At 46.5% G+C, this 13,536-nt stretch overlaps 1 protein-coding gene across 1 annotated transcript in view; it reads left to right on the top strand.

Annotated features, from left to right (window-relative positions):
* The window catches only part of LOC147083140 (uncharacterized), a 34,467-nt gene extending 21,252 nt beyond the window's left edge, over positions 1 to 13,215 (top strand). Inside the window, exon 3 of the mRNA XM_085980242.1 lies at positions 11,991 to 13,215. Within this exon, the coding sequence (XP_085836368.1) occupies positions 11,991 to 13,215 (1,225 nt within the window). The remainder of the gene's footprint in view (positions 1 to 11,990) is intronic.
* The last annotated feature ends 321 nt before the right edge of the window (positions 13,216 to 13,536 follow it).

Raw genomic sequence — 13,536 nt, 5'->3', positions numbered from 1 at the left:
TTGTCAATGACCTTAAATCTGTGTCCTCTGGTTACCGACACTCCTGCCACTGGAAACAGTTTCTCCTTATAAGCTACAGCTATACAAAGCCCTGGATAGACCCCAGAGAGTCACAGAGTCATAACGGCACAACAGGAGGCCATTCGGCCTGTGGAAATGTGAATAAAATGGACGATGAATTGGCTTACAAAAATGGCTTCGCACAAGGAAAGTCTAGATTAGATTAAAGAGCAGCCCCAGCTTTGCAAAGTGCAAAGCTAGCAGAAAAGAGAGACACCTGCCCCAGCCTGCGGCCAAGTGTTAACGAGCAATAAAGGTCACTGAAAGGCCTTAACTGCTAGCTAGAAGATGATTGACTAGCTATTGTGCGGTGCCCAATCACGATCCGCTACTTCAGGAAGGCATATGCAGCAGTGAGATAAGTCAGGACTTGCCCGCCAGACTGAAGACCAGATCATGGCCAAACAGAAAGGGCTTAAGTGATCCCCATTGGAGAACGCTTGTTGCCAGGGAAGTGATGTAATGACCCTTGTCCCACTGTATAAAAGGGGCTTCCCTACCGGTATTCACTCTTAGCCAGAAGACGTGTGGATCATCAAAAGAGTCAGACACCTCCCAGGGACGTAAATGCTGGCAACACGTGCCTAACCCGGTGTGACTCTCGGGACACGAATGTACTGTAAAAGACCTCAATATACTGTGTGACCACTGCGAACAGTTGGAAGTAATAAAATGTTGTTTTAACTCTCCGAACCCTCGAGCCTGAAATCATTCTTCGTACTACGGAACTCAAGACGAGGACCAGGAAAACCCGGTTCTAACATAGATACATAGATACATAGAGATAGGAACAGGAGTAGGCCATTCGGCCCTTCGAGCCTGCTCCGCCATTCAATGAGATCATGGCTGATCTTCGTCTGAGATCATAGCTGATCTTACCAGTTCAGTACCCCGTCCCCGCCTTTTCTCCGTAACCCTTAATCCCCTTAGCCTTCAGAAATATATCCAATTCTCTCTTGAAAATATTTATTGAATTAGCCTTCACAGCCCTCTGTGGCAGAGAATTCCACAGGCTCACCACTCTTTGAGTGAAGAAATTCTTCCTCATCTCTGTTTTAAATGATTTGCCCGCTATTTTTAGACTGTGGCCCCTGGTTCTGTGCTCCCCGGCCATTGGAAACATTCTCTCTGAATTCAGCCTGTCCAGGCCTGCCATAATTTTATATGTTTCGATGAGATCCCCTCTCAATCTTCTAAACTCCAGTGAGTACAAGCCCAAACTATTTAATCTCTCTTCGTAGGTCATTCCCGCCATTCCAGGTATCAGCCTGGTGAATCGCCGTTGCACTCTTTCCATGGCAAGAACATCCTTCCGCAGATGGGGCGACCAAAACTGTACACAATACTCCAGATGCGGTCTCACCAGCACCTTGTACAGCTGTAGTAAGGTATCCCTATTCCTATACTCGAACCCCCTTGATATGAAGGCCAACATACCATTTGCCTTCTTAATCGCCTGTTGCACCTGCATGCTCTCCTTCAGTGACTGGTGCACAAGAACACCCAGGTCCCTCTGCACTTCCCCATCTCCCAATCTATTGCCATTTAGATAATCTACCCTCCTGTTTTTACCCCCAAAGTGGATAACCTCGCATTTATCCACATTATAGTGCATCTGCCACGTATCCGCCCATTCCCCCAACCTGTCCAAATCGGACTGTAGCCTCCTGACATCCTCATCAGAGCCCACCCCTCCTCCTAGTTTAGTGTCGTCAGCGAATTTGGAAATATTGCATCCAATTCCCTGATCCAGATCATTTATATATATTGTGAACAGCTGGGGTCCCAGGACAGATCCTTGCGGCACCCCGCTGGTCACTGCCTGCCACTCCGAAAACGAGCCGTTTATTCCCACTCTCTGTTTTCTATCCGCCAGCCAGTTCTCTATCCACGTTAATACTTTGCCCCCAATTCCATGAGCCTTAATTTTGCATGATAATCTTTTGTGTGGAACCTTATCGAATGCTTTCTGGAAGTCAAGGTACACCACATCCACTGGCTCTCCCCCATCTATTTTACCAGTTACTTCCTCAAAAAATTCCAGCAGATTAGTCAAACACGATTTACCCTTTGTAAATCCATGTTGACTCTGTCCGATCCTTTCCCCATTTGCCAAGTGCTCCGCTATTTTATCCTTAATAATGGACTCCAGCATTTTGCCCACAACCGATGTAAGGCTTACTGGTCTATAATTCCCTGCTTTCTCTCTACCCCCCTTTTTAAATATTGGGGTAACATTAGCTACCCTCCAATCCACGGGCACTGTTCCCGAGTCAATGGAGTTCCGGAAGATGATCCTTAGAGCATCTGCTATCTCCAGGGCCACCTCCTTAAGTACCCTAGGATGTAGTTTATCAGGCCCCGGGGATTTGTCGGCCTTCAGTCCCCTCAACTTACCCAACACCATATCCCTAGAGATACTAATTTCTGTCAGCTCCTCCCTCTCATTAGTCCCCATGTTTGCCGATATTCCTGGGAGGTTATTTGTGTCCTCCTTTGTGAATACAGAACCAAAGTATGAGTTTAATTGGTCTGCCATTTCCTTATTCTCCATTATATATTCTCCCGAATCGGACTGCAAGGGACCGACTTGGGATTTTACCAGTCTTTTCCTCCTGATATACCGATAAAAGCTTTTGCAGTCTGTCTTTATGTTTGCTGCAAGTTTACTTTCGTATTCTATTTTCCCCTTCCTGATTAATCCCTTTGTCCTCTTTTGCTGTATCCTGTACTGCCCCCAATCTTCCGGTCTGGTGCTTTTTTTTGCCAGTTGATATGCCCTTTTTTTTGATTTTATGCTGTCCCTAATTTCCCTCGTTATCCACGGTTGAGTCACCTTTTTAGGTTTATTTTTATGCCAAACCGGTATAAACATGTTCTGGAATTCTTCCATTTTATCTTTGAATGCTTGCCATTGTCTCTCTACTGTCAATCCCCCCAGAAACACCACCCAATCAATCTTACCCAATTCCCGTCTCAGACCCTCGTAATTCCCTTTATTTAAGTTCTGGACCTTAGTCTCTGATTCAATTTCCTCACTCTCCATCTCGACTGAGAGCTCGATCATATTATGATCGCTCTGACCCAAGGGGCCTCGTACAAGAAGATTGCTGATAAGTCCCTTCTCATTGCACAATACCCAGTCTAAAATGGCCTGATCTCGAGTCGGCTCCTCGACATATTGGTCCAGATAACCGTCCCGAAAACATTCCAGGAATTCCTCCTCCTCAGAATTTTTACTAATTTGGGTAGTCCAATCAATATGTAAATTAAAGTCACCCATGATGACAGCTGTGCTCTTATCGCACGCTTCTCTAATTTCCCTTTTTATGCCTTCCCTCACCTCCATATTACTATTTGGAGGCCTATATATCACACCCACTAACGTTTTCCTCCCCTTGCTATTTCTCATTTCTACCCATACAGATTCCGTTTCATCCGAGTTAATATCCTTCCTTTCCATTGCATTAATCCCCTCCTTTACCAGCAATGCTACCCCACCTCCCCTACCTTTTTGCCGATCCTTCCTAAATATTGTATATCCCTGGATGTTAAGTTCCCAGCCTTGCCCACCCTGCAGCCACGTTTCTGTAATCCCAATCAAATCATACTTGTTTACCTCTATTTCCACAACTAATTCATCCACCTTGTTCCTAATGCTTCTAGCATTAAGATACAAAGCCTTCAGGCTTGCTTTTTTCACACTCTCATTATGAATTAGTTTGGCCCTTTGTGTTTCTCTCCTTTGCTTATTGCTTCTCACCTTTCTACCATCTATTTCTGACTTCATATGACTTCCCTCTTTTCCACTACCTAGGTTCCCATCCCCCTGCCAAATTAGTTTAAATCCTCCCGAACCGCCCTAGAAAATATTACCCCGAGGACATCGGCTCCCTCACAGTTCAGGTGTAGACCGTCCCCTTGGTACAGGTCCCTCCTCCCCAAGAACTGGTTCCAATGCCTCAAGAATTTAAATCCCTCTCCCTTGCACCACTGCTCAAGCCACGTATTTAGTTTATTTATCTTACTCTCTCTAAACTTATTAGCTCGTGGCACTGGTAGCAATCCAGAGATTACTACCTTTGAGGTCCTACTTTTCAATTTAGCTCCTAACTCCCTAAATTCAGCTTGTAGGACCTCCTCCCTCTTTTTACCTACATCGTTGGTACCTACATGTACCACGACAACTGGCTGATCCCCCTCCCCCTTCAGAATGCTCTGCACCCGCTCCGAGACATCCTTGACCCTTGCACCAGGGAGGCAACATACCATCTTGGAGTCTCGGTCTCAGCCACAGAAACTCCTGTCTATCCCCCTTACAATTGAATCCCCTATCACTATAGCCCTATCCCTCTTTTTCCCGCCCTTCTGTGCAGCAGAGCCAGTCATGGTGCCCTGAACCTGGCTGCTGGTGCCTTCCCCTGATAAGTCATCTCCCCCAACAGTACCCAAAACGGTAAACCTGTTTTGGAGGGAGATGACCGCAGGTGACTCCTGCACTACCTTCCTGCCTTTACCCTGCCTTTTGGTCACCCATTTACTGTCTGAGCTAGCCTTTACCTGCGGTGTGACCAACTCACTGAATGTGCTATCCACAAGATCCTCAGCATCGCGTATGCTCCAGAGTGAGTCCATTCGCAGCTCCAGCGCCGCCATGCGGTCCGCTAGGAGCTGCAGCTGGACACACTTCCTGCACACATAGTTGTCAGGGACAGTGTCCCTGATTTCCCACATGGCACAGGAGGAGCATGACACGGGTCTGAGCTGCCCTTCCATGACTTAACCCTTACAAGACCCTTTTATTTACTACGATTTAGCTTAATTATTGAATTCTACTTAGAATAAGTTTGTGAAAGTACTCACCAACCAGTCACCTACCTGTTTTCTGGTGTTGTATTTTCACTGCCGCCTCCTGTCCTGGAACCTTTTCCACCTAGGTTAGGCTCCTGAAATAAAATAAATTGAACCTACCTTTTCAACTTCCCCTAACCCCTAAAAGGTTAGAGGAGGTGGAAGGGTGGGAGACACTACACTGTAGTGTTTCGGGTTTAGCAACAGCTCCACTTATATAAGAGTTACTGGCCTCCTGCTCTCCCGACTGCACCAGCTGCTCCCTGGTGACGTCACACACTGATTACTATTTACCCCTCTCCTCTGCTGTTGATTTGGTACGCCTCGCAACTGCCGCCGGTTTTTAAGCCGGGCTCCTCCTCGCTGCTCTCTGCTGCTCCAAGTGCTCTCGGGCCTCGCGGGTTTTTATACCCGACTGCTCCTCCTCTGCTCCCGCTGCTCCGAGTGCTCTCGGGCCTCGCTGGTCGTGGGTTTTTATACCCGACTGCTCCTCCTCTGCTCCCGCTGCTCCGAGTGCTCTCGGGCCTCGCTGGTCGTGGGTTTTTATACCCGACTGCTCCTCCTCTGCTCCCGCTGCTCCGAGTGCTCTCGGGCCTCGCTGGTCGTGGGTCCGTGCTGGCTCTCTGTAGAGCAATCCAGTCAGTCCCACTCCCCCGCTCTATCCCCGTAGCCCTGCAAGTTTATTTCCCTCAAGTGCCTATCCAGTCTCCCCTTGAAAACATTGAGTGTCTCCGCTTCCACCACTTCTGTCGGCAGCGAGTTCCAGGTCCTCATCACTCGCTGCGTAAAAAAGTTTTTCCTCACTTCCCCCCTGTATCTCTTGCCCAAAACCTTAAATCTGTGTCCCCTAGTCCTTGTACCATCAACTAGTGGGAACAGCCTTTCCCCGTCTAGCCTATCCAAACCCGTCATAATCTTGTACACCTCCATCAAATCACCCCTCAACCTTCTTTGCTCTAATGAAAGCAAATCCAGCTTCTCCAACCTGTCCTTGTAGCTAAGATCCCCCATCCCCAGAACCATTCTGGTAAATCTCCTCTGCACCCTCTCAAGGGCCTTCACATCCTTCCTAAAGTGTGGTGACCAGAACTGGATGCAATACTCCAGTTGTGGCCTAACCAGCGCTTTATAAAGGTTCAGCATAACTTCTCTACTTTTGTACTCAATACCTCTATTTATGAAGCCCAAGATCCCATGTACTTTGTTAACCACTCTCTCAATATGTCCCGCCACCTTCAGGGACCTACGCACAGTAACTCCCAGGAACTCCCTGGAGCAGTGTGTACAGTTCTGGGCACCGCACCTCAGAAAGGATATATTGGCCTTGGAAGGAGTGCAGCGCAGATTCACCAGAATGTTACCCGGGCTCCAAGGGTTAGATTATGAGGGAGAGATTACACAAACTAGGCTTGTGTTCCCTGGAATCTAGAAGGTTAAGGAGTGATTGAGGATTTTAGGATTTTGAAAGGAATTGGTAGAGTAGATAGAGAGAAACTTTTTCTGCCAGTGGGGCAGTCGAGGACAAGGGGACATCACCTTAAAATCAGAGCCAGGCCATTCAGGAGAGAAGTTGGGAAACACTTCTTCACACAAAGGGTGGTCGAAGTGTGGAACCCTCTCCCACAGAAAGCAGTCGATGCCAGCTCAATTAATCATTTTAAGTCCGAGAGCCATAGATTTTTGCTAGACGAGGGAGCAAAGGGATATGGAGCCAAGGCAGGTGGGTGGAGTTAAGACACAGATCGGCCATGATCTCATTGAATGGCGGAACAGGCTGGAGGGGCTGAATGGCCTCCTCCTGTTCCCATGCTCCTATTTACTCTATCAAAACCCTTCATGTTTTGAACACCTCTATTAAATCTCCGCTGCACCTTCTCTGCTCCAAGGAGAACAATCCCAGCTTCTCCAGTCTCTCCACGTAACTGAAATCCTCTGTGTATTTGTCGTGGGGCAGCAGCCTATAGCAAATAGCTTTCTTAAGAACATAAGAAATAGGAGCAGGAGCAGGCCATTCGGCCCTTCGAGCCTGCTCCGCCATTCAATAAGATCATGGCTGATCTTCTACCTCATCCCCACCTTCCCGCCCGATCCCCATATCCCTTGATTCCCCATGAGTCCAAAAATCTATCGATCTCAGCCTTGATTATACTCAATGACTGAGCCTCCACAGCCCTCTGGGGCAGAGAATTCCAAAGATTCACCACCCTCTGAGTGAAGAAATTTCTCCTCATCTCAGTCCTAAATGGCCGACCCCTTATTCTGAGACTGTGACCCCTGGTTCTAGACTCCCCAGCCAGGGGAAACCGTCTCCCAGCATCTACCCTGTCAAGCCCTGTAAGAATTGTAGATGTTTCAATGAGATCACCTCTCATTCTTCAAAATTCCTGGGAATATAGGCCCAGTCTCCTCAATCTCTCCTCATAGGACAATCCCCCCATCCCAGGAATCAGTCTGGTGAACCTTTGTTGCACTCCCTCTGAGGCAAGTATATCCTTCCTTAGGTAAGGAGACCAAAACTGTACACAATACCCCAGGTGTGGTCTCACCAAGGCCCTATATAATTGCGGTAAGACTTTACTCTCATACTCCAATCATAAGAAGTAGGAGCAGGAGTAGGCCATACGGCCCCTCGGGCCTGCTCCGCCATTCAATAAGATTATGGCTGATCCGAATCGAGACTCGCGTCCACTTCCCTGCCCTCTCCCCGTAACCCCTAATTCCCTTATCTGCTAGGAAACTGTCTATCTCCATTTTAAATTTATTTAATTTTGCAGCTTCCGCAGCTCTCTGGTGTAGCAAATTCCATAGATTTACTACCCTCCTGAGTGAAGAAGTTTCTCCTCATCTCAGTTTTGAAAGGGCAGCCCCTTATTCTTAGATTATGCCCCCTAGTTCTAATCTCACCCATCAGTGGAAACATCCTCCCCGCATCCACCCGATCAAGCCCCCTCACAATCTTATATGTTTCGATAAGACCGCCTCTCATTCTTCTGAACTCCAATGAGTAGAGTCCCAACCTACTCAACCTTTCCTCATACGTCAACCCCTTCATCTCCGGAATCAACCGAGTGAACCTTCTCTGAACCACCTCGAGAGCAAGTATATCTTTTCTTAAATATGGAAACCAAAACTGCACGCAGTATTCCAGGTGTGGCCTCACCAATACCCTGTATAACTGCAGCAAGACCTCCCTGTTTTTATACTCCATCCCCCTTGCAATAAAAGCCAAGATTCCATTGGCCTTCCTGATCACCTGCTGCACCTGCATACTAACTTTTTGTGTTTCATGCACCAGGACCCCCAGATCCCTTTGTACTGTAGCACTTTGCAGTTTCTCTCCATTTAGATAATAACTTGCTCTTTGATTTTTTCTGCCAAAGTGCATAACCTCACACTTTCCAACATTATGTTGCATCTGCCAAATCTCTGCCCACTCACTTAGCCTGTCTATGTCCTTTTGCAGGTTTTTTTATCTCATCCTCACTCATTGCTTTCCCTCCCATCTTTGTATTGTCGGCAAACTTGGATATGTTGCACTCGGTCCCTTCCTCCAAATCGTTAATATAGATTGTAAAGAGTTGGGGTCCCAGCACTGACCCCTGCGGAACACCACTAGTTACTGATTGCCAGCCCGAGAATGAACCATTTATCCCAACTCTTTGTTATCTGTTAGATAGCCAATCTTCCACCCATGCCAGTATATTGCCCCCAATCCCGTGATTTCTTATCTTGATCAGTAATCTTTTGTGTGGAACCTTGTCAAATGCCTTTTGGAAGTCCAAATACAACACATCCACTGGTTCCCCTTTATCCACCCTGTATGTTACACCCTCAAAGAATTCAAGCAAATTTGTCAAACATGACTTCCCCTTCATAAAACCATGCTGACTCTGTCCTATTAAATTATGTTTATCCAAATGCTCTGTTACTGTTTCCTTAATAATGGACTCCAACATTTTGCCAACCACAGATGTTAGGCGAACTGGTCTATAGTTTCCAGCTTTTTGTCTACTTCCCTTCTTAAATAAGGGTGTTACATTAGCAGTTTTCCAATCTGCCGGGACCTTTCCTGAGTCCAGGGAGTTCTGGAAAATAATCACCAATGCATCCACAATCCCTACCGCCACTTCTCTCAAGACCCTAGGATGTAGGCCATCAGGTCCGGGGGATTTATCCGCCTTAAGTCCCTACAATCCTTTTGTAATAAAGACTAACATACCATTTGCTTTCCTAATTGCTTGCTGCACCTGCGTGTTAAGATGAGAAATGATAAAGGCAAGAAGTCACTTGTGGGAGTGGTGTACAGGCCCCCTGACAGTAACCACACGGTAGGATGGAGTATAAAGGAAGAAATAATGGGAGCTTGTCAGAAAGGTATGGCAATAATCATGGGGGATTTTAATCTACATATAAACGGGAAAAATCAGATGGGCAAAGGTAACCTAGATGAGGAGTTCATAGAATGTTTTCGGGATAGTTTCTTAGAACAGCACGTTCTGGAACCAACCAGAGAGCAGGCTATACTAGACCTGGTATTGTGCAGTGAGATAGGATTAATTAATGACCTCACAGTGAAGGCACCCCTAGGTAGCAGCGATCATAATATGATTGAATTTTACATTCAGTTTGAGGGAGAGAAGAATGGGTCCAAGACTAGTATTTTAAACTTAAATAAGGGCAATTATGAGGGCATGAAAGCAGAGCTAGCTAAAGTGAACTGGCAAATTAGGTTAAGGGAGAGGTCAATAGCGTTGCAGTGGCAGACATTTTAGGGGATATTTCAGAATACACAGAATAGATACATTCCAACGAGAAAGAAAAATTCCAAGGGGAGGACCCACCATCCGTGGTTAACTAAAAAAGTTAAAGATAGTATCAAACTTAAAGAAAAAGCATATAATTGTCCAAAGATGGCTGGCAGGTCAGAAGATTGGACAGAATATAAAAAACAGCAAAGAATGACTAAAAGATTAATAAGGAGAGAAAAATGAGAGTACCAGAGAAAGCTAGCTAGAAATATAAACACTGATAGTAAGAGTTTCTATAGATATTTTAAAAAGAAAAGAGTTAACAAAGTGAGCATTGGTCCTATAGAAAGTGAGACTGGGGAATTAATAATGGAAAATAAGGAGATGGCAGTTGAATTGAACAGGTATTTTGCATCGGTCTTCACTATAGAGGATTCAAGTAACATCCCAGAAATAACTGTAAATCAGGAAATGGAAGGGAGGGAGGAACTCAAGAAAATTACAATCACCAGGGAAGTGGTACTGAGCAAATTGTTGGAGCTGTGGGCTGACAAGTCCCCAGGTCCTGATGGACTTCATCCTAGGGTCTTAAAAGAAGTGGCTAGTGAGATAGTTGATGCATTGGTTTTAATTTTCCAAAATTCCCGTGATTTGGGGAAGGTTCCATTAGATTGGAAAATAGTGAATGTAACTCCTTTACTCAAAGGGAGGGAGACAGAAAGCAGGAAACTACAGGCCAGTTAGCTTAACATCTGTCACAGGGAAGATGTTAGAAGCTATTATTGAAGACGTTATAGCAGGGCACTTGGAAAAGTTCAAGGTAATCAGGCAGAGTCAACATGGTTTTGTGAAAGGGAAATCATGTTTAACCAATTTATTGGAGTTCTTTGAGGAAGTAACATGTGCTGTGGATAAAGGGGAACCGGTGGATGTACTGTACTTAGATTTCCAGAAGGCATTTGATAAGGTGCCACATCAAAGACTATTGCGGAAAATAAAAGCTCATGTTGTATGGGGTAACATGTTGGCATGGATAGAAGATTGGCTAGCTAATAGGAAACAGAGAGTAGGCATAAATGGGTCATTTTCTGCTTGACAAGATGTAACGAGTGGTGTGCCACAGAGATCAGTGCTGGGACCTCAACTTTTTACAATTTATATAAATGACTTGGATGAAGGGACCGAAGGCATGGTTGCTAAATTTGCTGATGACACAAAGATAGGTAGGAAAGTAAATTGTGAAGAGGACATGAGGAGGCTACAAAGGGATATAGATCAGTTAAGTGAGTGGGTAAAGATCTGGCAAATGGGGTATAATGTGGGAAAATGTGAAGTTGTCCATTTTGGCAGGAAGAATTAAAAAGAAGCATATTATCTAAATGGTGAGAGATTGCAGAGCTCTGAGATGCAGAGGGATCTGGGTGTCCTAATGCATGAATCGCAAAAGGTTAGTATTCAGGTACAACAAGTAATCAGGAAAGCTAATAGAATGTTATTGTTTATTGCGAGGGAAACTGAATACAAAAGTAGGGAGGTTATGCTTCAGTTCTACAGGGCATTGGTGAGACCACATCTGGAGCACTGTGTACAGTATTGGTCTCCTTATTTAAGGAAGGATGTAAATGCGTTGGAAGCAGTTCAGAGAAGGTTTACTAGACTAATACCTGGAATGGGCGGGTTGTCTTATGAGGAAAGGTTGGACAGGCTAGGCTTGTATCCGCTGGAGTTTAGAAGAGTAAGAGGTGACTTGATTGAAACATATAAGATCCTGAGGGGTCTGGACAGGGTGGATGTGGAGAGGATGTTTCCTCTTGTGGGAGAATCTAGAACTAGGGGTCACTGTTTAAAAATAAGGGGTCGCCCATTTAAGACCGAGATGAGGAGAAATCTTTTCTTACAGAGGGTCGTGAGTCTTTGGAACTCTCTTCCTCAGAGGGCGGTGGAAGCAGAGTCTTTGAATATTTTTAAGGCAGAGGTAGATAGATTCTTGATAAGCAAGGGGGTGAAAGGTTATCGGGGGTAGGTGGGAATGTGGAGTAATCAGATCAGCCATGATCTTATTGAATGGTGGAGCAGGCTCGAGGGGCCGAGTGGCCGACTCCTGCTCCTAATTCGTATGTTCGTATGTAACCTGTGCAGCAGCTGGGGCCTGAAAATCAACTTCACTGCCCCTGGGCTGGGAAAGGGGGACATGAGGTAACATTCTCCCTCTTACCCCTTTCTACACTTCTTTTACAGGGTTTTAGAAGTGGAGCATTTACAGACAGGAAGCTCAGACCAAACATCACTTCAAGATCAGACAGTCACTCGATTCACCAGGACCTGATTCAGTCGCTCCTCCAATCTGCTGGCACACCAGCTTGTTCACACTAATGAGAGACCTTTTAAATGTTCTGAGTGTGGGAAGAGATTTAAAAGGTCCCAGGACCTGAACAGGCACCAGCTGGAGAGAGCAGGAGAGATTATGTTCACCTGCTCAGTGTGTGGGAAGGAATTCACTCGGTCCTCGAATCTGCTGGCACACCAGCGAGTTCACACTGGGGAGAGGCTGGTGAAACATTCTGACTGTGGGAAAAGCTTTAAAATCTCCCAGAAGCTGAAGGGACACCAGCTGGAGAGAGCAGGAAAGAGGCCATGCACCTGCTGTGTGTGTGGGATGGGATTCACTCGGTCATTCAATCTGCTGAGACACCAGCAAGTTCACACTGATGAGAGACCATTTAAGTGTTCTGACTGTGGGAAGAGCTTTAAAAGCTCTGGGGATCTGAAAGAACACCAGCGAGCTCACACTGATGAGAGACTATTTAAATGTTCTGACTGTGGGAAGAGCTTTAAACGCTCTGGACATTTGACGGCACACCAGCGAGTTCACACTGGGGAGCGACTGTTCACCTGCTCCGTGTGTGGGCAGGGATTCACTCGGTCCTCAACACTGCTAGAACACCAACAAGTTCACACCGGGGAGCGGCCTTTCACCTGCTCTGTGTGTGGGAAGGGATTCACTCAGTCATCCCACCTGCTGCCACACCAGCGAGTTCACACTGGGGAGAGGCCGTTCACCTGCTCTGTGTGTGGGAAGGGATTCACTCAGTCATCCCACCTGCTGAGACACCAGCGAGGTCACACTAATGAAAGGCCTTTCACCTGCTCTGTGTGTGGGAAGGGATTCACTCAGTCATCCCACCTGCTGACACACCAGCGAGTTCACACTGGGGAGAGGTCGTTCACCTGCTCTGTGTGTGGGAAGGGATTCACTCAGTTATCCCACCTGCTGACACACCAGCGAGTTCACACTGGGGAGAGGCCTTTCACCTGCTCTGTGTGTGGGAAGGGATTCACTCAGTCATCCCACCTGCTGACACACCAGCGAGTTCACACTGGGGAGAGGCCGTTCACCTGCTCTGTGTGTGGGAAGGGATTCACTCATTCATCCCACCTGCTGACACACCAGCGAGTTCACACTAATGAAAGGCCTTTCACCTGCTCTGTGTGTGGGAAGGGATTCACTCAGTCATCCCACCTGCTGAGACACAAACGAGTTCACACTGTTCTGTAGCTGGGGCGACATGAACATGGAATGGATGAATGTTTTAGAAATTCTTGGACTGCTGTTTAATCTTTAAGACTGTTGTGCTGATGATTCCCTTTGTTTGACAGTTCATGGTGTTACACAGAATGTACAGCACAGAAACAGGCCATTCGGCCCAACTGGTCCATGCCAGTGTTTATGCCCCACACCCACCCTACTTCAATTAACCCGATCAACACATCCTCCCATTCCTTTCTCCCTTGTGGGGCTTCCCCATAAATCCATCTGTGCTGTTCACCTCAACTACTCCCTGTGGTAGCGAGTTCCCCATTCTCACCACTCTCTAGG

The sequence above is a fragment of the Somniosus microcephalus genome, unplaced genomic scaffold (genome assembly GCF_052327205.1).
Source record: "Somniosus microcephalus isolate GS21.2 unplaced genomic scaffold, FLI_Smic_1.0 scaffold74, whole genome shotgun sequence".
NCBI classification, from domain to species: domain Eukaryota; kingdom Metazoa; phylum Chordata; class Chondrichthyes; order Squaliformes; family Somniosidae; genus Somniosus; species Somniosus microcephalus.
Note: the sequence above shows the minus strand (reverse complement) of the source record. Positions and strands in the feature narration are given on the sequence as shown.